Source organism: Dysidea avara, chromosome 7 (genome assembly GCF_963678975.1).
Source record: "Dysidea avara chromosome 7, odDysAvar1.4, whole genome shotgun sequence".
Lineage (NCBI taxonomy): Eukaryota > Metazoa > Porifera > Demospongiae > Dictyoceratida > Dysideidae > Dysidea > Dysidea avara.
In genome coordinates, this window is record NC_089278.1 from 29,750,485 (window position 1) to 29,774,954 (window position 24,470).

Below are 24,470 nucleotides of genomic sequence, written 5' to 3' on the forward strand. Positions count from 1 at the left end.
ACTTGAAAGCAGGCGACCACTGTGTCTCGGTGCTGGAAACACTTTGCACATGATGCATCAGCTAGCATGAGACCCCTCCTCGCCACAGATTATACCCCAGCACTCGTGTTTAGTGGGAAGTACCGCGGGTGCGGTTACCATTAGCTGCAAGAGTGTCAGACCTGCAGTTCTGTGGCATATTATGGCACAATATACCTACATCAACTTTTTAAGCTAGCCCCACCCCCAGAATCCCGATACACCTACTGGGGATTTGACCATCTACATCCTGGGGCTTTTGATGGTGGCGGTCAAAAATCATTTTGATAAATTAATTCCCCTCAGAAACCCCCTTTTGAGGTGGGAATATAGTGGAAATTTGACACTAGACCTTGTCAAATCTGCTGTATTTCCCACCCTACCTGGAGTGGGACATGAATAGTGCATTGAAGTTTGGTAGAACTCACCATAAAAGCTGTCATATTAACAAATACTTGAATTCGAGCTATGACATCATGGGAAGTGTGGCTTTATGGACCAAGTAACTAAACTAACTTCGTAACAGTATACTACATCCCCCTTCTTCAATAAGACACTCAGAACATTGTTTGTCATGCATTAATCAATTATAAATTATTATACTTCTTTCATTCGTGTTTATGGTATGTACTGTCCAACTTGACAGCAGCTCATGGTTATAGGCTAGCTTCAATCACATGGCAAAGTTGTTAGCCCAGTTGCATACCTTTACCACTACCAGTATGTGCATAGACAGGTGACATATACAATTATTACGATGATAATTTCACTGTGACAGTTCATTTAGCCTGCAAACAGAAACAAACAACTCAATATGTAGTAGTTTCAATAGCCGTATGTGTCCAACTCAGCAAAATCCTCGTATGTGTCCAACTCGGAAAAATCCTCATATGTGTCCAACTCAGCAAAATCCTCGTATGTGTCCAACTCAGCAAAATCCTCGGCATATCACAAAGCACCACTGCTGTATCTGTATAAGTGTTGTATATGTACAATTCATTAATTATCGAACCTGACAAACACATAATGGACAAATCACATGCTGGAAGGAATGATGTGGCGGACACGGCTTTACAATACAATCATTGTTACACAATTGCTTTACTTTCAGCAGGTAGTACATATGAATAATAGTTAGCATATTATATAGTTACTGTGGGCTTGTCCCACCACCCCTGCATACCATCCCACAATTCAGCTCCATTTCACAGTTTTAACTATGCCACTAATACAAGCTTGGAGTTCCACATGCCAGACAAGTGGGCAGTTTAAATCTTGCTACACAGTCACAACATTAAAGAATACTTATAAGCATTTGATCTGATTAATGCACAGTAAAGAGGAAATTGTTCATTATCAATATCAGTGGACATATAACTAACATCTTGCAGAGGAGGCTGGTCATGCTACATCAAACATCTTATGGTCTCCAAAATTGTTCAAACCATTCAACTGTGATGCTAAAAATTATTGAATTTAATTATTTTAAAAGGACTCTGGGAACCATAGATTATGGTTACCAGAACCCTACTCAACACTTGTTTGGCTTTCGTAACTAATAAACAAATGCTACGAACATTATGCATACCCACTTAAAAGTGTCAAAGGACTCCATATGGACGATGATATTTTCAGTGCCCCGTTTGGTTCTGCAGGCAATGTCGTAGAGCTATGACACATGGCGAACCATGAGCTCCTCCGGTTTAGGGTAGTAAAGATCAATCACCCTATCTCATGTTAATCCAGTTTGGTAAATCAACTAAGTACTTACACACACACAGACGCACACCCACACACCAGGAATATGGCAGGAAACACCAACAAAATAGTTATGAGAAATCTTGATAGCTGAGATTTCTGAAAACTTTCATGTTTTCAAAGCTGCAAACAGTGAGCTGCGTACCCACTGATTTTTCCTGTCTAAAGATGGGACATCTTGACAGGACATTCCAACAAAAGATGGGACATCTTGATGGCTGAAAATCATGAGTACAGAGCTAAAGCTTGTACCGTTTTGCAACTGCGAACATCGTAATAACATTGATATTGATAAGCAGTTACGTACCCACTGATTTTTCCTGCCTAAAGATGGGACATCTTGACAAGACTTGCCAACAAAAGATGGGACATCTTGATGGCTGAAAATCATGAGTACACAGCCAAAGCTTGTACGGCTTTGAAACTGAAAACACCGTAATAACACTGATATTGATAAACAGTTACGTACCCACTAATTTTTCCTGCCTAAAGATGGGACATCTTGACAGGACTTGCCAACAAAAGATGGGACATCTTGATGGCTGAAAATCATGAGTACAGAGCTAAAGCTTGTACGGCTTTGAAACTGCGAACACCGTAATAACACTGATATTGATAAACAGCTATGTACCCACTGATTTTTCCTGACTAAAGATGGGACATCTTGACAGGACTTGCCAACAAAAGATGGGACATCTTGATGGCTGAAAATCATGAGTACAGAGCTATAGCTTGTACCGTTTTGCAACTGCGAACATCGTAATAACACTGATATTGATAAACAGCTATGTACCCACTGATTTTTCCTGCCTAAAAATGGGACATCTTGACAGGACTTGCCAACAAAAGATGGAACATCTTGATGGCTGAAAATCATGAGTACAGAGCTATAGCTTGTACGGCTTTGAAACTGTGAACATCGTAATGCATTGACATTGATAAACAGCTACGTACCCACTGATTTTTCCTGCCTAAAGATGGGACATCTTGACAGGACTTGCCAACAAAAAGATGGGACATCTTGATGGCTGAAAATCATGAGTACAGAGCTAAAGCTTGTACGGCTTTGAAACTGCGAACACCGTAATAACACTGATATTGATAAACAGCTACGTACCCACTTATTTTTCCTGTCTAAAGATGGGACATCTTGACAGGACTTGCCAACAAAAGATGGGACATCTTGATGGCTGAAAATCATGAGTACAGAGCTAAAGCTTGTACTGTTTTGCAACTGCGAACATCGTAATAACATTGATATTGATAAACAGTTACGTACCCACTAATTTTTCCTGCCTAAAGATGGGACATCTTGACAGGACTTGCCAACAAAAGATGGGACATCTTGATGGCTGAAAATCATGAGTACAGAGCTAAAGCTTGTACGGCTTTGAAACTGCGAACACCGTAATAACACTGATATTGATAAACAGCTATGTACCCACTGATTTTTCCTGACTAAAGATGGGACATCTTGATAGGACTTGCCAACAAAAGATGGGACATCTCGATGGCTGAAAATCATGAGTACAGAGCTATAGCTTGTACCGTTTTGTAACTGCGAACATTGTAATAACATTGATATTGATAAACAGCTACGTACCCACTGATTTTTCCTGCCTAAAGATGGGACATCTTGACAAGACTTGCCAACAAAAGATGGGACATCTTGATGGCTGAAAATCATGAGTACACAGCCAAAGCTTTTACGGCTTTGAAACTGAAAACACCGTAATAACACTGATATTGATAAACAGCTACGTGCTCACTGATTTTTCCTGCCTAAAGATGGGACATCTTGACAGGACTTGCCAACAAAAGATGGGACATCTTGATGGCTGAAAATCATGAGTACAGAGCTAAAGCTTGTACGGCTTTGAAACTGCGAACACCGTAATAACACTGATATTGATAAACAGCTATGTACCCACTGATTTTTCCTGACTAAAGATGGGACATCTTGACAGGACTTGCCAACAAAAGATGGGACATCTTGATGGCTGAAAATCATGAGTACAGAGCTAAAGCTTGTACGGCTTTGAAACTGCGAACACCGTAATAACACTGATATTGATAAACAGCTATGTACCCACTGATTTTTCCTGACTAAAGATGGGACATCTTGATAGGACTTGCCAACAAAAGATGGGACATCTTGATAGGACTTGCCAACAAAAGATGGGACATCTCGATGGCTGAAAATCATGAGTACAGAGCTATAGCTTGTACCGTTTTGTAACTGCGAACATTGTAATAACATTGATATTGATAAACAGCTACGTACCCACTGATTTTTCCTGCCTAAAGATGGGACATCTTGACAAGACTTGCCAACAAAAGATGGGACATCTTGATGGCTGAAAATCATGAGTACACAGCCAAAGCTTTTACGGCTTTGAAACTGAAAACACCGTAATAACACTGATATTGATAAACAGCTACGTGCTCACTGATTTTTCCTGCCTAAAGATGGGACATCTTGACAGGACTTGCCAACAAAAGATGGGACATCTTGATGGCTGAAAATCATGAGTACAGAGCTAAAGCTTGTACGGCTTTGAAACTGCGAACACCGTAATAACACTGATATTGATAAACAGCTATGTACCCACTGATTTTTCCTGACTAAAGATGGGACATCTTGACAGGACTTGCCAACAAAAGATGGGACATCTTGATGGCTGAAAATCATGAGTACAGAGCTATAGCTTGTACCGTTTTGCAACTGCGAACATTGTAATAACATTGATATTGATAAACAGCTACGTACCCACTGATTTTTCCTGCCTAAAGATGGGACATCTTGACAAGACTTGCCAACAAAAGATGGGACATCTTGATGGCTGAAAATCATGAGTACACAGCCAAAGCTTGTACGGCTTTGACACTGAAAACACCGTAATAACACTGATATTGATAAACAGCTACGTGCTCACTGATTTTTCCTGCCTAAAGATGGGACATCTTGACAGGACTTGCCAACAAAAGATGGGACATCTTGATGGCTGAAAATCATGAGTACAGAGCTAAAGCTTGTACGGCTTTGAAACTGCGAACACCGTAATAACACTGATATTGATAAACAGCTATGTACCCACTGATTTTTCCTGACTAAAGATGGGACATCTTGACAGGACTTGCCAACAAAAGATGGGACATCTTGATGGCTGAAAATCATGAGTACAGAGCTATAGCTTGTACCGTTTTGCAACTGCGAACATTGTAATAACATTGATATTGATAAACAGCTACGTACCCACTGATTTTTCCTGCCTAAAGATGGGACATCTTGACAAGACTTGCCAACAAAAGATGGGACATCTTGATGGCTGAAAATCATGAGTACACAGCCAAAGCTTGTACGGCTTTGACACTGAAAACACCGTAATAACACTGATATTGATAAACAGCTACGTGCTCACTGATTTTTCCTGCCTAAAGATGGGACATCTTGACAGGACTTGCCAACAAAAGATGGGACATCTTGATGGCTGAAAATCATGAGTACAGAGCTATAGCTTGTACCGTTTTGCAACTGCGAACATCGTAATAACACTGATATTGATAAACAGCTACGTACCCACTGATTTTTCCTGCCTAAAAATGGGACATCTTGACAGGACTTGCCAACAAAAGACGGAACATCTTGATGGCTGAAAGTCATGAGTACAGAGCTATAGCTTGTATGGCTTTGAAACTGTGAACATTGTAATGCATTGACATTGATAAACAGTTACGTACCCACTGATTTTTCCTGCCTAAAGATGGGACATCTTGACAGGACTTGCCAACAAAAAGATGGGACATCTTGATGGCTGAAAATCATGAGTACAGCGCTAAAGCTTGTACGGCTTTGAAACTGCGAACACCGTAATAACACTGATATTGATAAACAGCTATGTACCCACTGATTTTTCCTGACTAAAGATGGGACATCTTGACAGGACTTGCCAACAAAAGATGGGACATCTCAATGGCTGAAAATCATGAGTACAGAGCTATAGCTTGTACCGTTTTGCAACTGCGAACATTGTAATAACATTGATATTGATAAACAGCTACGTACCCACTGATTTTTCCTGCCTAAAGATGGGACATCTTGACAAGACTTGCCAACAAAAGATGGGACATCTTGATGGCTGAAAATTATGAGTACACAGCCAAAGCTTGTACGGCTTTGAAACTGAAAACACCGTAATAACACTGATATTGATAAACAGCTACGTGCTCACTGATTTTTCCTGCCTAAAGATGGGACATCTTGACAGGACTTGCCAACAAAAGATGGGACATCTTGATGGCTGAAAATCATGAGTACAGAGCTAAAGCTTGCAGTTTATAAAACTGTGAGCATTGTAATAACATAAAATGAGATATCTTGAAAGCTAAAAACCATGAGTACAAAGTTAATTTGTATATTGACAGCGATTATCAAACATAGAACGTCTTTGAAGTGGCCTATTTTCTTCATTGCTTTACAGATACATATATGGAATTACGATGTGGGTTAGGTTTACACCTCTTGAGTTCACCAAAGACTTAAATACAGGTCGGCTCACCATTTTTTTTATTCTAGTGAGGGTACGGAGAGTATACTATCTAACAGGATATCTCGTCGGATGTGTCAGTCACTCTGAGGATAGCTACATGTTAGCCGCTAGCTCAGTACGTCGGTAACGAAGAGACGGTTGTTTCTTCCGTTTATCGTCCAATACTTGAACACAATACAGTAGCAGAATGATAGGTACCACACGAGGTCTAAAGATTGTTCTGGAATTATTTTAACAGATGCGCACCTTTTAACTGGTGGAGGCGTGCGCACAACAAACCATATTTGATCATCAAAATCACGTGCGGTTTCTTTTTGACGGAAGTGATTGGATACTGACGCTAAGCAGTCTAACGCAGCCGGATTGTTGAATAAAACTAGGGTTAAACATGGCGCAACATTGGCGCTACTCAATACCAATGATTGCGACGATACTTTCATGGAATTTGGGGGGTTTTCGGGTGCTTGGCAGCTGAGACGTAATGGCGCTTGACTGAGCAGATCTAGATGTGAAGGATACCATCGTGTCAAACACCTCAGATTGTTTTCGCCAATCGATACGGTGAAATACGTATTGTTTTTAATAACTGTTTTATGTATTATAACAGACATTCCGGGTAGAGAGAACTACCGTCCTAGTCTGCTTTCTTCTGTTAGAACACTAAGCTGTGTGATGGTATGTACTCTTTGGTAAGTATAGTTGTGTTTTGGTTGGTAAGCCATGGCTGTTTTGTAGTGTAGTCGCAGTTTATTGGACCGTGCCCTTAGTGGATGATTTCAACCCAATATCTGCTATGTTGCTGGGATGCAATCGTGCCATGGGCTGTTTGGCTGTCGTAAGGATTTTAGTTACTATTCAAATTCATGGTAAGACTTGTTTTAGTATAGCTTGATATAATTTAATGTGTTTCTCTGTGTACCAGTTGTCTAGCCAGCTTTCCAACAGTAGTTCAGTGCTATCAAATGATTTTGCCTTTATCTTTTAGGATTTCCTACAAGATATTTTACAGCATTAGCATCTCAATGGAATTTCCTTGCCACTACTTGCAATAAGCTGTCAAGTACTCAATAACTGAAACACCAGAGACTGTTAACAGAATCCTATGGCATTAAGCCAGTCTTTGGAAGCCAGATTGTTGCAAGCTGATCGTAGCAGTATGATGACCCCTATGATGACCCCTCTGGCACGTGATGGCAGACATCAACCACAAAACAAACTCTTTACCTTACCCAGAAACTTCTAATGGATATTCCACTTTCTGCTAACGTCAAAGTCAACTTGTAAACAATGGTAGCTGATGAACACGTGACTATGGTACGTGCTGATAGTGCGTAACTATTTCCTTTCCATTATGTATAGGCTTTTTCCAGGTGTTGTCGTGTTTGCAACAAAGAACTATTCACACAAGTAGTGTTCACATCTGGTACTTTGGCATGTGCTAGGTTAGTGTATAGTAATGTGCAGTTTGTGATACACTGTAATATATGTTTTTCTTCAGGTAGAACTTGCTTTGCTTTGAACAGTTATTCAAGGTACATGTGTAGTGTGTAGCTGCATCATCTTACTTTTGTTATTGACAGAACTGGAATGTTGGAATGCATGGAGCTAAGAATGTTGTGTAAAAGAATGAACAAGACATTTTTATTTTTATTGTGGAATTTTATGCATTTTAAATTATGCTCTCACGTGACAAAAACTGAATTCATTATCGGACACAGCGGCCCGCGCGTAGGATCCTGCGTGACCCTTTAGGCTCATTGGCGGACGCCGGATAGGTGCTGACGGAGAACTAGGCGGTTTATTGATGGCACCGTACGGATTTCTTCGCGGGTGAGACGCGTACAAGTGGTCCCAAACGGGGTACTAACAGTAGTCCGCGTACGCCTACGCGGATAACCGCATCTCAACCGTCTGCTCCCACTACGCGGTGTCTAATCCCCTTGGTACGTTGTCCGCAATCAAGGTGCGTTATTCCTGTGCATGCATACATATATTCACAAACACTATTACATACATGCATGTGCACCAGCACACTATACACACAACATTATTAATTACAGGGAAAAGGCACAGTCAGTGAATTCTTATTCACAAACACACACACACATACAAACACACAAACACACACACAAACACATACACACACACAAACACACACACACACACACATTTACGAAAACAATTTCAGTAAACCAGGCCGCTAAATTTAGTGTACTGCTTGGCTTAAGGTATAGCAAGTGTGTTTTACAGTCTCATGGGTCAAACTATAATGTCCAAACAGTGACAATGAAGAGAGGACTTGAGAGGGCAAGTATACTCACCATGCAGTGTGTTGAGTATGCATACGTAGAATTTTCCAGCTAGGGGACTCTGGGGTGATGCTTCCTCTGGAAATTTATGGAATATAGCTATCACCAGATTGTAATTGTATCTGGAAGCTATTTTTAACCAAATACTCTATTGTACTGAAAGATTGTGGATACAAGTTGTAAGCAATTTTAGAAAAACAGAACTGCACGTTAAATGCTACTGGATTACAAGGCAATACATAATAGTGGATTGTTGAAGACAATACACAGGATTGGATCTTAAGGTCATTGTAGAGATTTAAAATACATACAAAAATTACTTCAACTTTGCAGTATATATAGCCACAGACTGTACATGTTCTGTTGCTATTTCAATCTGACTTTTTACTACTATATTGCCCCATCACCATATTAATTTTTTACATCCAGAGTCCAAAGTCACTTACATATACAACTAGTTTTTGGCCACAACTAACTAGGCCTGCGCCGATTATGCCAGCATAATTTGGGGCATAATAGGTAGCCAAAAGCATAATGCCAGCATAATAGGCAAAATTTTTGCGTATTGGTTATCAGAGAAGCTGAAACTCAGCCTATTTTGCATGATGCAGAATGGGATAGTGTGCAAACATGGTAAAAATCAGATTTGCAGCTACGTTGTGAAAAAAAGATTAGTTAAAGATCGATATACTCTAATAGAACAGTCACCGCATAATGAAATATTCTAATAGAACATTCACAGATGCATTTGGTACTCTAATAGAGCAGTCAAGACACAATTTTATATGAGCATATTTGGAGCATAATGGAACACAACTGGGCATAATTGGAGCATAATAGGGGAAATTCTGGAGCAATGCTCAAAAGCATAATAGGTAATTTCAAAAGCATAATAGGCTCAGGCCTACAACTAACCCCCTTATAACTTGACAGCATAAATGCTGCGGTATCATTTGAGCTTATAAAGTTGAGTTTCAAGGGGTTTGGGAGTGCAAACCCTGTATGACATTAAATAAATTTTATTAACTTCAATTGATGCTAGATTCAGATAAATGCAGCATGGAACTTTGGTACCGATAAAGCAAAAACAAACAGTTCTCAGACACTACAGCCTTGTTAACTGTATACATGTTAAGAAATTAACTGTTTTACTTAAGCATGTCAACCCAAGCATCAAGTTCGTAGCAACAACTGAAAATATCCACTATAATATTAAACCATTTGACAGAAGTTGTTATCAGAAGGTGATTAGAATATGGCCGGATGTTTGGAGCAATGGTAAAATAGCAGTGCACACAAGTCAAAAAAACACTGGCAACTTTTTGAAAAAAACATTTATGATGGATGTTCTATTAGAGTATAGTTGACTGTTCTATTAGAATATTTCGATTTTTAGGTTAATTAAGTCTGACTCCAAAAGTATCATTTGAACTAGTGTTGTTCCAGTTCTCAGTACTGGAACTAAAATAATTCCAGTTTCTGCCCTTTTTATTCCAGTTCCAGTTCTAGAACTAGAACTGGAACTGGAACAATAATTTTGCTTTTCTTAAGACTGGAACTGGAACTAGAACTATAATTTTACTTTCTTCAAGACTGGAACTAGAACTAGAACTATAAAGAAATTTTATCAAGTACTGGAACTGGAATTGGTTATAACCATACAGCTTTTGCCAATGAGATTTTTTACGTTCTTATAAGACCAGAATTTATCTGCAGACAAAGGCACTTAATGTAGTATATAACTTCATAAAAGATGTATGTATTACAACCATGTATACATCAGTGTGCTAAAACACTGCTTGAAACAACTGATTGGCTATAATATTAGAACAGAATGCAAAATGCTGGCTCAGTCACATGTTATGTCTGGTTCAGTGTTTGATAATTACATGTAGCTACAAGTCTTTTAGTACCACTCTATAGAGTGTTAGGGTTATAGTTGATAGTGTAATAATGCTGATAACTACTATACAGTATTAGCTACATACTATACAGTATTAGCTACATATATGAAACAAGTAAACCTGTAGCATATTAGCTTATATAACTTAATAGTGAGTCTCCATATTTCATTATGGGCTTTTGGTAATACTTAAGTTAAAATAAGTGTTGTTCTAGAATATCAAGTAAATGTCATGGCTCCTGAACTGGAACTAGAACTGTAATTCTAAAAATTGTGGTTCCAGAACTGGAACTAGAACCATAATTCTAAAGATTATGGTTCCAGAACTGGAACTGTAATTCTAAATGTTAGTGGTTCAGGACTAGAACTAGAACTGTAATTTTAAAGATTATGGTTCTGCAACTGGAACTAGAACTGTAATAACTAGCTGATACTGGAACAACACTAATTTGAACCCCTCTTAGTACTTCTAAGTAAAGATTAGCTATTCTCCCTTCACTTTCCATCTTTTCATTGCCCATGCATACATATAGACGGGCTGCCTATTTAGGGCATGTCCCTTGTGTAACGCGAGCAAACATGACTCTCCGTTTTGCGCATGATTCCAATGTTGGTAAGTCAACAAAAAAACCCATTTGTAAAAATAGTTTGACAAACATTTTTGATTCTTCAAAGGTACAAGACATTAAGGTGAGTTAAAATCATCCAGTCTATCATTCTAAGTAGTAGCAAAGTCTCACAAAGAATGTTTTCAACGAGTTTTGTCGCTTTCCAAATACCCTAAATTGAGAGAAAATCATCTTCTTGTTCAGCCTTCACCTTACACGCTGGATATGTTATACCTCGAACCTTTCTCTATAACATACTTTCTGTTCTGAAGGCTGGTAAAACACTTGAAATAGTTGCCATGCAAACACTCGTTAGTCATTTAAGGCAGTGTCACGAGTGTTTATTTTGATTTTTGTGATTGGGTGAAGCCAGCAGATTGTATGATCAGGCTTTCTGGGATTAAATCTGAAGGATATTTGTGTAAGCTGTGCATGTGATTTCAAAGTAGAAGAATTTAAGGACACTTTTGAGAGTTAAGCATGCTAGTAATAGAAGAAACTGGGTAGACTTGGGCTCTCGGATATCGAATAGCCATCACTATATGCATAAAATTTTGTTAGTTGTATATGTATCTTAGCAGATTTTTAAAAATCAGTTGATCTGATACTGAATCTGAGAGCGTTTTAAAGTTGTGTCTATAATTTTTAACCTGGGAAGATTTTACATATTTAACCACTCTGAGATTGAATCTGAGAGTATTTTTGGTGTGCCGTTTTAAAAACAAGCTTAACCAAAGTATAGTGTAGTAGTCACTCACAACTTTACAGGATGAGTCTGAGATTTTAGGGGGAGGGGGGGGGGGGGTTCTCCCCCTAACAGCCCTAGAATAAACACTGACCAAAACGTTCATTTTCTCCATTACACTAGTAACTTTTTTAGCCATGAAACCACCATGAATAATCTATGAATTTTATGAATTACACATGAATTTACCCTGAAAAGGGTTCACGGTATATTCATAGTGTTGGGAAATTCCCATGAATTTATTACAATAGCTACTCCATGAAATACAAATGGATTTCTACACTCAAGGGAAACATCAGTGATCTTGCATTCCTTATGAAAAGTGCATGAATTGCTTTGTCACCTATGAAAATATTTTCCATTCTACATGGCCATGGAAACCCTATGAAAACAATTTTATCACTTCTTGGTGGCACTCTATGAAATGCACGTGAACTTCACAAGTAGATAATTTACATCACATTGATGATTTGCCATGCCATGAAATTCTGTACAACCTATGAAATAATCACGAATATAACTTGTGTGGAGTACAGTCTACAAAAACTACATGAATTGTTAGTAACTCTAATTGATGCACACCACGCGGTACTGCTTAGTAAGGGGGCATCTCCAAACTGATTTTGGTACGCTTAACGTCATAATGACGCTAACTTCAGACCCCCTCCCCCCTCCTTAACGTCACACTATGAAAACAATGCATTGGCAATAGAAGCACAAAACGTTATATTCTTTACCAAAAACATAGTCTACAAACAGTATAGCTGTTTAATCACGTCACTTTCTCTGTTCTATAGCTGTTTACACTATAACTACTTTAATAAAAATTAATAACGTCATGGGCTGAACCCCCCTCCCCCCTTAACGTCATTATGACGTTAAGCATACCAAAATCAGTTTGGAGATGCCCCCTAACCAGTCAGTCATAGCAACAGTGAAAGTTAAGGTGAAAGTACTAGTAGTTTTAGTTGAGTAATTGAAGTAGTTTACAACGTGTAGTTTATAGTAAGGAATCTATTTGACTCTCGGGGCTGGTTTTGTTTTGTCTGGAATTGCTGGCTGTTTGTCTCAAGACTAACCTGAAATGCTAATTATTGCGCGATGTTTTGTTACAAGAACTAGCGTGTGGAACAAGCCACGCTTGTTTATCAATTAGTGTTCTACTAGCAAACAAGGAAGAGAAATGCTAATACAGTTTATAAAGATGGGAGCCTTGCGAAAGGTGAAGCTTAAATTGGAGTGAAGGAGGCGATGCTAGGCATTTCACTCATGTCGCAACCTTCACCTGCCTTCTCTAGTAAGTTGTACATGAAGTTATAGTAGGTGTTTGTCCATTTCTGAATGTAAATGGTATGGTACTGAACATGCATAGCTACATTATATCAGTGTTTTCAGCTACTTAACTGCTAGGGCGGCAATGTTGTCTACTAATACTAAGTTAGCACCCTATTTAAATATTATTAAGATGCACTAGGCTACAAACTTTCAAGGGTTACCACTAAGGAATGGGACAGACCTGATCGAATGAGCTACATAGAACACTTTGAAAGTGCTACATTGCTTTATTACATGTTGCTAGTGCAGCAACATCGGTGAGACCAAGGGAGAGAATTGGAAAAGTAAACGTGTTCAGTTATCAGTATTGCCATACTTCTGACTCCTGAATCAAAGACCAATTTAATTACACATGATGTCCTGAGTAGTGTCGAGTGTTTGGTGAATCAATACAAATTGTTCCATTCTGTGTTTGATGGTTCCAATAGCAAAAAGTAGCGATACACATTCAAATCTATTTGATGTATTGGTGCAGTGGTCACTGCAGCATCTTTTTAAAATTAACCTATAGTTTATGAACTTACTTAGTCACCTGACATGTTAACTTAATCAGCTACGCATGTTCACTTAGTCACCTGTGTGCCCTCAAGAAATTTTGTTTGATAATCTTTAAAGTAGAGGAACTGGCTAATGTTCGCTGTCATGAATTGTTGAGTAGCGTTTTGGGAGCAGAGTTGGATTTTAATGCTTATTGCTAATACTGTAGTACTCTTCTTCTCTGCTTAATTTTGGATAAATGCTAGACTAAGCACATCTTAGCTGTATTCATTACTCTGGTTACAGGTACCTGCCCCTCAAATAATTATTTTTGTGGGTGCTATAGGTACTCCTGGATGAGTGTTCAGCTGTTTTATTTATTTTTTGCTTTTTTGCCCATGCACACTTAGATATGTATTAACAAATGGGACCAGTACGTCTGTGTTTAATGTTTTCAGTCTTGAATTTACACATCATTTTGTTTACGTATAAGGTGTGTAAGTTAGAAACTGTTTAGTATGTGTACAAATAAACTTAGATATTTATATGCTGTTAGCTACTCTGTGATCCCAGATCTTTCAAATAAAGATACGTGCATAATAGCAATACATAATGGCAGATCTGTGGTCCATTATCATAGTATGGGACATGGGTATAATGTCTTTCAACTGTTGTAATTCATGATAAGTTGTAATTACATTGAACTTCAATTTGTAGGTGTTTTGGAGTTGCTGCTTTGTGATTAACATAGCATTTTCTGTCCGGCATAGACATTATTTCATGATATCAGATCTGGAACACTTTTATGGTATCTCATAGGATGTTCATGTAAATTTCATTGATAAGTTCATGAGATATTCATGAAAATTTCATTGTTAAATTCATATAAATTTCATTAATATATTCATGTAAATTTCATTAATTAATTCATGTAAAATTCATGAGACGTTCATGTAAATTTCATAGTACACTTCATAGAGTGTTCATGACATATTCATCCATAGTATGGTAGTAGTTTCATGGTCAATTCATATGGGAGTCATGGGATACTAATTCATATTAAAGTCATGGTGTTTTCATGGGATGATTCATATATAATTCATAGGGTGCATAAAATTCATAGTCTATGAAACAGAAAGTATTCATAGGGTCATAAATATGAATAACCCTTAAATTTGAGTTCATAGGAAAACCATGGATAAACGAGTTAGTAGTGTTAGCCGTAGCGAACTCGGAAAGTATGTGGAAAATTTACGGTAAAACGACCACGCCTTAAAAAGGCGGTGGGGACTATTCTACGGAACGGAACGGAACGGAATGATGGACTAAATTGCGGAACGGAATGCTTTCTCAGATTGAAGCTTGCAGCTTACTATTGCTGTACAAGTTATCAGTGACACTTCCAGCAGGTAATCAAACGTACCCCAAGAAAGATAAAACGAATTTAAGGATCGATTGTGGGTTCTTGTTGGTTGTCATTAGTAACGAAGTACTAATTGTGGGAATAGCTGACTCAGTGTGTTCATCTTCGGATATATCAAGTAGGGAACTTAATGTATGACTTTTTTTACTAGTATGTGAGTTATTTTTACTTACTTGACTTTAGAATGTACAGTCTGAGGCCCAGCCTTTCTAATCGGCATAAATCAGTATGTGTATAGCTACACTACAAAGGAAAAAAGTATCGTGCCAGTGGTGACAAGCTGAATCAACTCAGTCTAAGCAGAATCTAAAGGAATTTTGTGCAGTGTGTGAGGAGCAAACATTCAGATACCTCAAGGAGGCTATATTGTGTGAACATCAATGATTCATTTACAGAGTAGTGGACTATTGTCAGATATCTCAGCCTGAGTACTGAGTTGAATTCTGGATGGGGTCTATTTTACAGAATGGAATGCTTTCTGAATCAACTTGCCAAGCTGCTATCATTGCTGAAATTGCATTTTATCAGTGGAACCTCCAGGAAAAATGGAATAGGATAATTATAAAACATTAATTAAGTGATTGTTTAGGTAATCATGACTTTATTCAGTCTAATAAACAGAATATATGGTTGATTGAGTGAGGTATCACTTTCAGAATGTTCAGACGACCAGTGATGAGATGCATGGATTCATCGAATTTTTGTTGTGGTTGGAGGCATTAAATATCCAAAAGCAAACTGACTGTATAATATTAATTCACTTTCTTTATATTTTCTCAATTTTGAGCCTGTATACAAATAATTGAATTTTCCTTGTCAATAGAAATCCTAGAATAAGATGGGAGAGAAAGTTATCTTTGTTTACCTATACTGTACAACCGAGAGTTCGTAATACTGATTTGTATGGGGGAGAGTGTCTAACTCTCAGTATGGCCTGTACAAACACCCTGCGTAAAGTTCACCTTTCATCAAATCAACACCTTTACTGGGGGATAGAAAACTGTTGATTAGTGTTGCTGAAGAAGGTAAAGTCTTTGTTCTGAAATAAGGCCGAGGTGTTACTTTAAGCAGGGTGTTTGGTGAATGCATTCAAGTTAGACACTCTCCACCTTATTATGAACTCTTGGTACAACTTCAAAGGAAAATGAAGAAAACATACAGATGAATCAATAAAATCACTACAGTAAGGTGAATCACAGACTAGTGAGATCTTGGTTAATTAATGACAGTGGTTGGAGATTAAGTGTGGTAGCTTCTTGTTCTTGAATATGTTGCTAAGTGGAAGTACAAATCAAAATGGGATATCAATTTAATTATGAAAAATTTGTATACATAAATAATCTAGCATTACTATTTCATTTGTCCTCCACTTAAACATGCTACAACAGTACTAGTGTCAGTACATTGGCAGTGAGTCTACCTTAAAATCTCAACTCTAGAGTAGATCCAACACAGGACAGCCGCACTGTAACAAATACATGTGATCCCATTGTAATTTCATGGACCAGCTGGACTGGGAATCACTTGAAAATGGACGAACAAATTTAACCTGTTTTGTTTGAAGTGAAGCATGTGAAATGTTACACTTAAGAAATCCTAGGATTCTTAGGTGGCATGTAATTAATGTGAGTGTTCCATTTCAGGTCTGACTAGATACATTGAAATTACACACACATCCTGGTCCAAATCACGTTTGCCTGGTGGCTACGGGCATGGTTTCACATGCGGCTTATAATAGAGATTTGGCTGATCTTGGAGTTTTGGCATTTAGCCTGATTCAAGGCTAGCAGTCAGACACATCCTTGAATTGTGCAACAGATAAAATCAGCTCACTATTGAATACGGCATTAGTCCATTGCACCAGCTGTTAATATATAAATAACTCCATGCATACACTTCAGTGATGTTTGCAGAATATAGCTACCCTCCTTGCGGTCTGCCAAAATATTTGCTCCTCACACACTGCACAAAATTCTTCAAGTTTTAATTCAGCTGGCTCTTTCCTGTTACCAGTATCTTCCTGCTTGCTTTATTTATACACTGACTTATGACTTGAAAGACCGGCCCAGACTGTTTTCTAAAGTCCAAAAAGTTCCCTTCCGTATGGATGAACATCACTGATACAGCTCATCCCACAATAATACTTCGTAACTAATGACAACCAACAAAAACCCACAATCGATCCGTTAATTCTTTTTATCTTATGTTTAATCACCCACTGGAGATGCCACTGCTAACTTATAAGGGAAGTTTCGGCAATGGTAAGTTGCAAGCTTCAATTTGAGAAAGCGTTCCGTTCCGTGGTTTAGTCCATCATTCCGTTCCGTTCCGTTCCGTTCCGTTCCGTAGAATAGTCCCCACCTAAAAAGGCAACCCACCCGAACCAGATAGAATCTGATAATAACTACCATTTACGTATCTAGATAATAACGTGTGAACCGAAAGAGAACAGAAAATCAGTTCAGGTAAGTGCTACATAATTTGTATTGATTTTTGTACTGTTTCAAGGGGGTGCTTAATGTGAGGCTTAATGTTGACTCAAGTGGTTTTAATTTGTCATCGTGCTGGCCGGGTACTAGTACTGAGGTTTTCATCAACGTACGAATCTGCGTGACCTCGTGCGTGAGAACGTACCAGTTAGCGTGATGGCAAAAGGCTGAGTGTGCTATCGCGCTAATTAACTGCTAAGCACTCACGCACGGCGTCACGCAGATCCGAACTCAGTACTGAGACTGCAGAAGCAAAACTTGACTGTAAATAGCTATCATTATTTTATTGTATTTACAACTATTTTGACTCTTGTGCATAATTTTGAGGGTTTTGCGTAGGTGTTGGCGACTATAGCCATATACTCGCAGTGGCAGCTACACTGACACTACCAGATACAGTGCATGAAAATAACCATGAAATACCAATGAAAATACCTATGGTTTATCCCATGAATTTTAACGTTTCATGGATACTGCACCCATGAAATCTCTGCAATGCCATGAATTTACCATGAAAATCTGATCTGGAGACACATTTCATGGCCCATGAAACAACCCATGCTATACCATGAATTGACTTTCATGGTACATTTCATAGGGGCGATTTAACATTTCATGGAAAAAACATAGACGTTTCATGGCATACTTCTCTGGTAGTGTGAGTAGGGAGCATGACATAGTGGTGTCTACACCGTGTCATGCGCCCCACTCACACCATATTAAAACTAATGTCAAATTTACCGGATACCGCAAGGTTTTGCTCATTTCCCGATTTTCGGTAAAAATTACAACACCTCGTAAACAAACCACTTTTTTTTTCACTATAACTTCCGCATACTTCAGTATATGGAAACACTGTTTGGTTTATCGAATTTGTTAATGGCAGGCGAGTCCTGTGGTATATTAGATTTTGCTCTGAGATGAACGGGAAGGGCAGAAAGAGCCTTGTTCTGGTGAATTACGCATCATCAGGTACGTAAAAAAATGTTGGAAAAATAAGGCTTTTCGAGTACTTCTCTGTAAATTTACCAGTTAAACACTCAATACGGGTGAATTCTTAATCAGCGTGCTTCAACGCATACAATGATACCAAGTTTTGGGGATTTGGTGGAGGGTAACAGTCTGTACTTTTTGGGATTTGTCCACCCGCGTAATCAGTTTCTCCAATAGAGAGTGTGCATTATGCCGTAATCAACAATGAATAAGTGACACTGAGGTAACGTTACAACCCCAGTACGGGCGGCATTGTATAGGGAAATTCATGGGCTTTCTTTCATTGTATAATGTGCTGTAGAAATTATGGGTGCTAATTCCTGTACTTTTGTGTTTTCTGAATATATTGTAAAAAGCATGTATTTTGTATTGGGCAAGGGAATTACAAGAAATGACAAGGTTTTTTTAATCAGCTTGTTTGACAATCCTGAGGTAATAAAAGGATTATAAAGTAGATACTACATCTTTTTAATGATTAATTCTTTAGAATTAAGGGTAAAACTTGGAATTCTGTGAAAAAAAAATTTGACCATTGAGGCTTTGGTTGTGATTTGACAAAATGTACAGAGTAGTTTTGATATGCTGAGTTACGCACTGCTTTCATGTCAATGGTAGCTAAGACCGAGAAGTTTCATTATCATAGCAATGCTTTTCTCTATGGCAAGCAAAAGTAATTCTCATTTATTATTAACTGGCTACAATATGCCCATAGGATAATTAAAGCATTAACCAGATGTCAAGGGGTGGTTTCTTCTGTGTTGCTGATAAAACATTTTCAACCGGAATCAAAATGAAGTCAAGCAATCAAGGGGCTGTTTTGGCATGAATCAATGCCAAAACCAAAAAGGATTACCACTGATTGGCAATCAGTGGGTAAAATTAAAGTAAATGTGGTAATCATGACTATAATACAGTCATGATTATTGAGCATTATTGCATCATTGCAAGTATACATACGTAGTGCCGACTGGCTATACACAGCACAGCCAAGTGTACTAGCAATGGTGGGAAAGTAGACACTTCTGGTGATACACACTTAGATACGTAGTGCGAGGAGTTAAGAAATCAACGGCAAGGGATTGTCATACATTGTTTACTGTTATTTTCCTTGTTGCAATGGATTAGCTAGTGGCCTTGTGTGTAGTTTTGCATGCATAGTTGCTCGAGCATCTGAAAACAAAACTTGGGGGTAGCTAAGTACTCAGGGGCTAAAAGCAGGGTACTGGTTGGTAGTAGCCAAAGTAGCCATCACTATTGGGAGTGTATAAACAGTGGAATGGACTACTGGAATGGTGGAATACTGGAATGGTGGAATGGAAATTTTTAAAGTTCAATATCATTTTTTTGCATTTAAATAAGTACAACTCCTTCCCTTAAGTAAGCAAATAAATAGTATTCCCCTTGAAGTCAGCTCTTTTAGCATGCTTTTCCTCACCACAACACTTGTATGACTTATAACTCAATGCTTTATTACTTGTCTGAAACTAACTGTCTTAATGAAGGTTCAGTTCAGTGTGCAATGTGGCACTGTCACAACACTGAAACTTTGGCTTAATTTTTGTTTCTGACATAATTGTGGCAAAGGCTCATTGTAAACACTTACAAGATAGTCCCGTTTCACTTTACTCAAAGATTTTTACTTAGGCTCCTATAGGTTAGTGGTAAACACCTTGTACAAGCTCTGCCTTCTGTGATTGCCCTCCATAGCATAACTGGTAAAGTTGATAACAAATAAATGAATACTTCATTATACATTGAATGTACTTTTACAATGCATACATGTAGTCAACTAGTTAGCTAACTTTTTTATCATTTGGGAGCAAGGGTTAAGTCAGGAGTCTTCTTGGTATTCCCAATAAACTGCTTTTGCAACTGACTTTAGAGTACATCACATTGGTAAACTTTGTATATAGTGAGGCGAATTATGCTAAAAGAGCTGACTTCAAGGGGAATCCTATTTAATATTTGCTTTTAAGGGGGGGGGGGGGGGGTTGTACTTATTCAGATATAAAAACTGATGTTAAACTTTACAAAATCCCATATCACCATTCCAGTATTCCACCATTCTAGTAGTCCATTCACTGTTTATACTCTCCCATCACAATTTGAGAATACCAGTACTATATACACATCCAAAAAATTCATTGTTTGATGTGTTTGTGCTTTAAATTCTTGAAATACAGCCACCACAATCCTAGAAAAAACTCTGTTATAATATAGTAGTAATGTTTACAAAAGAATATTATGGTTAGTCATTCTGGGTAGCTAGCAGCAGTAGTACAGCTGGTACCACACTGACCATTCAGATCATGTGTGTAACATTTTAAATTGTCAGAAGTATATAGTCAAAAGATACTATCTGTTTGTTTTAAGACCAAACACTTTTACTATGACACTTACCAATTGTCTGATGGGTGAAAACTGATAGGGTTTGAGTCTACAAAATGAATGCTCGAAGCAAAAACAACCCGAAAGTACTTTAACCCAATTAAAACACTGCTATACTTGTACAATATGCACTCAGGCTTGGTCTGTAATATGGCACGCTGCTTTGCCTTGTGCTACGTATATTAGTCTCTTGTCTACACTCTCATGCTTTTGTTACCTTATTGTACACACGATGGTGTTTTAACTAGTATTTACGCTAAATTCTAACTACATAAGATACACGTACACTATACTTTCTATGTACATAGCAACACTAGATAATCCAGATGACCTGACTAAGTTTCAACACTCACCCAAAAGGAGTTATTGGAAAGTTCATCCATCAGACAAGAAAAGGAAAGGAAATTTCTCTAGGAAAGTTTGGCAGAAAGAAAGTTTTACAAACTAGGTGAATGAGTGGTGTTTTGCTAAACTAATTGTTTATCCAATGCAAATCTGTATTAGCTAATAATAAATTCACCAAAATGTGCCAATATCCTATGATGGAAATTTGCCAAAGTTTACTCCTGCCAAACTTTCCTGCTATACAGCATAGTGATTATTCAATTATGTAACAATTAAACATCATCAATCAAATTTTAAATCAGGCAAGCCTGACAAGCATTGACCAAAACTATGAATGGCTTATTCATTATTTGATTGTTCAACAATCTCATTAGCAGGTGTGTTTAACAACATTCATGACTGTGGGTAACTAAAAGTTGTGTAACAAGCTGGTTTCAGGATATGTGTGTTTGCCAATGAGCAAACAGTATGTAGAAGACCATTGCTTTGTGTTTGTTTTTACCTGGGAGTGGCAATTAACAAAAACAAACTACAAATCTCTGTCTGTATCATTTGAATTTATAAAGGAGCTCCACACTGTATGGTAGATAATCAGGTAAATAGCTAGTACTACAATATGTCTAACAGGGTATCCAGTGTCATTGAACCAAGCGTGTTCTGATGGGCTATATTCAGAACTCGTGCTATAAGCATTTCCATTGTTTCTGCAAGGAGTAGAGAAAGGAATCGTTAATTTGGGCAGTCTAAGTTTTCTGAATCAAAACAGATACCCATACATAGCCAGATCCAGAGGGGTTCAAAGTGAGAGCCTTAGCTATAATTTTTCTTAAATTCAGTAAACCTAATTCAGTTTATTAGTCAAAGAAATGCATACTGCAAATGCTTACGATGGTAGAACACTAATTTTACCTTTCTTTATTGCAAAATAATTTGAAACTATACTACCTCATTTGCAAAAAGTTCCTTTAACAATAAGTCAATAACTACCATGTTGGTGTTTTACATGCTACAACAGCAATTTCTAAAGACCTATTTTATAATTGAAACACATTGTTGAAGAGCAATTGTTGCTATGAAATATTGCTGCTTTATGTAGAGCTGTACTAAAGGTAATGAATCATGACCATGTTCCAAAGTGGAATACCTCTTTTAGAAAGTCTGGATTTGCGCCTGCCTATATACTGCATTACCTTTACACTAGAATGCACGGGGTCAGTTTTAACGAGATTGAGATGCAGGCTCTAATGATATAATAGTTCTGCTAATATTAGTATATCTTTGTTCATTTAGCTGAGCACTTATGAGAAGTGCATGCATATTATGTGTCATTCCACCTCTGAAACACCAGTCCAGTTTTATGTATACCCATCCTAACAAATGTAGTGTAGTAGATTTGATATTCAAATGTAGGGGTAAATATTCTTTTATTTCCAGCAAAAAAAGTGGTGAGGCTCTGGCCTTACTGGTCATACATACTCTGCCCTTGGTTGGTTCGATCACATGACCACAAAATTGGTCATAAAGGGTGCACTAAAGTCAGAGGAGGATGTTTATTGTCTCATTTTTAACCAGTATTTTATGTCCAACAGCAGGTTTGATTGATTAATTTGATGAAAAGACTGTTAATTACATTGAAAAATGTAAAAAATAAGGATTAAGCCAATTTGTTGGTTAATAAATCAGTTATAGGTTATATACTGTGTACTTGGTCCAGGTCACAGCTCTGTAATTATGTGAGTATATAGGTATAGTTTGTGCCCACATGCCTGGTCACATGAATAATAGTTTATTTGTTTGGCAGTTTCTAACCTCGATCACTTTGCCATGAGTACACTAGCAGTTGATAGTGGGATATACTCTACTGATACTTCAGAGATAGATAATGATGTTAAGATTGTGGTGGACAGTACGGAGATGGACAATAAAGCAGATAGTGATGGTGATATAGCCAGTTCAGGATGTACTGGGAGAAATGAATCACACACTGACTACTTGCAAGTACCTAGTAGTATAGATACTTCGGGGAATACTCAGCATAGAGGTTCTCTAGCAAGTATTGTAGTTGACGTTTTTACACCTGAGAACATCACCACTGTTTTAAAGTTGCGATTAGCAACAACTATCACTGTGATTATTTGTATAATGTTGTTGTTATTTGTTACTCCAATTGTCTGGTACAATGTAGATCGGCCTACTTTGGAATTAACTACGATTGAATATGAAAGTATGGTTAGAAATAAATGCAATGTAAGTACTTTTCTGCATGTACCACTGTCACATGTGTATAGGACTGTACATAGCTTTGTTTGCTGCAGATACAGGTGTAGGCAACCTCCTTTGTTTCCCTACTTTTTTTCTCTATGATCTCTAAAATCCCTATTTATTTTTTCTGTATACTTGTTTGTTTACTTTTTTTGGTAACATTATTATAACTGGCAAACCTGTGCATACTGCATCAAAAGAAAGGATGTGCTAGAAAATTTTTTTTGTCTGAACATCTGCCCCAACTATCATATACTGACTCGAAAGTGAAGTGGCCATATGCTTCATTTTCAGCTATGTGTTCAGCCTGTTTCACAGTGTTACAAATGAAGGACAGTAGGAGAAGCACCTTTGCAATCACCATGGAAAATTCAGACAATTCCCATTTACAAACATAACGAATCCTTCGTGCTACCGTGAATCAACACATTGGGCTGTCAGCAAAAAGAAATGGAACACAAAAGAGGCAAGAGTAAGTCTATGATGTGTGCATTGCATGTACTGCAATATGGCAAAAGCACCTGTCAGGCTGAAGTAATGTCAAACAGTGAAAAAGAATCAAGTTTGTAGCTGTAGCCATTATCGAGCAAGGCAGTAGAAAATTTCATTGAATACAATTCATAGCAATCTATTGGAAGCAAATTAGGGTCATGTTAAAGGCAGTTTTGGGTTTGGTTATAACTAACCAATACTGCCAATGCACCAGGATGGTATTGTGAAGCTGTTTTGGGATGATATTTTTGGCCAGGAAAGCTCAAATTTCTATTATACAGTACTACTGCACTAAACTCCATAAATTCTTTGAAGTATGCCTTCACTGGGATGTATACCTACAGTATATCAGAAACAGCTTTTCTGTGAAAAAGG

General features: G+C 37.8%; 1 protein-coding gene and 3 long non-coding RNA genes across 7 annotated transcripts in view; 3 read left to right on the plus strand and 1 right to left on the minus strand.

Moving 5' to 3' along the window:
* Nucleotides 1–721: 721 nt before the first annotated feature.
* Nucleotides 722–6,595, minus strand: LOC136260440 (uncharacterized). Its single transcript, XR_010703540.1, has 3 exons — nucleotides 6,336–6,595; nucleotides 1,607–1,745; nucleotides 722–988 (listed from the first exon to the last, which is right to left on the minus strand). It is a non-coding gene; the product is annotated as an uncharacterized lncRNA (long non-coding RNA).
* Nucleotides 5,944–14,585, plus strand: LOC136260439 (uncharacterized). Of its 3 annotated transcripts, none has more exons than XR_010703539.1 (8): nucleotides 5,944–6,887; nucleotides 6,934–7,015; nucleotides 7,062–7,192; nucleotides 7,312–7,640; nucleotides 7,686–7,768; nucleotides 7,825–7,858; nucleotides 7,907–8,289; nucleotides 14,421–14,585. It is a non-coding gene; the product is annotated as an uncharacterized lncRNA (long non-coding RNA). The 3 variants fall into 3 exon arrangements; XR_010703537.1 differs by having other exon boundaries at nucleotides 5,945–6,887; nucleotides 7,697–7,768; nucleotides 14,421–14,583; XR_010703538.1 differs by having other exon boundaries at nucleotides 5,945–6,887; nucleotides 7,697–7,768; nucleotides 7,907–8,269; nucleotides 14,421–14,583.
* A 379-nt stretch (nucleotides 14,586–14,964) lies between these two features.
* On the plus strand, nucleotides 14,965–15,937 carry LOC136260890 (uncharacterized). The gene is made up of 2 exons (XR_010703750.1): nucleotides 14,965–15,244; nucleotides 15,310–15,937. It is a non-coding gene; the product is annotated as an uncharacterized lncRNA (long non-coding RNA).
* Nucleotides 15,938–17,432: 1,495 nt separating this feature from the next.
* LOC136260891 (uncharacterized) overlaps nucleotides 17,433–24,470 on the plus strand; it is a 61,093-nt gene continuing 54,055 nt past the window's right edge. Inside the window, exons 1-3 of one of the 2 annotated variants that reach the window (XM_066054795.1) lie at nucleotides 17,462–17,591; nucleotides 21,305–21,444; nucleotides 23,143–23,588. In XM_066054795.1, coding sequence (XP_065910867.1) covers nucleotides 23,166–23,588 — 423 coding nt within the window. In that variant the 5' untranslated portion in view covers nucleotides 17,462–17,591; nucleotides 21,305–21,444; nucleotides 23,143–23,165. Of the gene's footprint in view, nucleotides 17,592–21,304; nucleotides 21,445–23,142; nucleotides 23,589–24,470 lie in introns of both variants that reach the window. The other variant, XM_066054794.1, reaches the window with a different exon arrangement.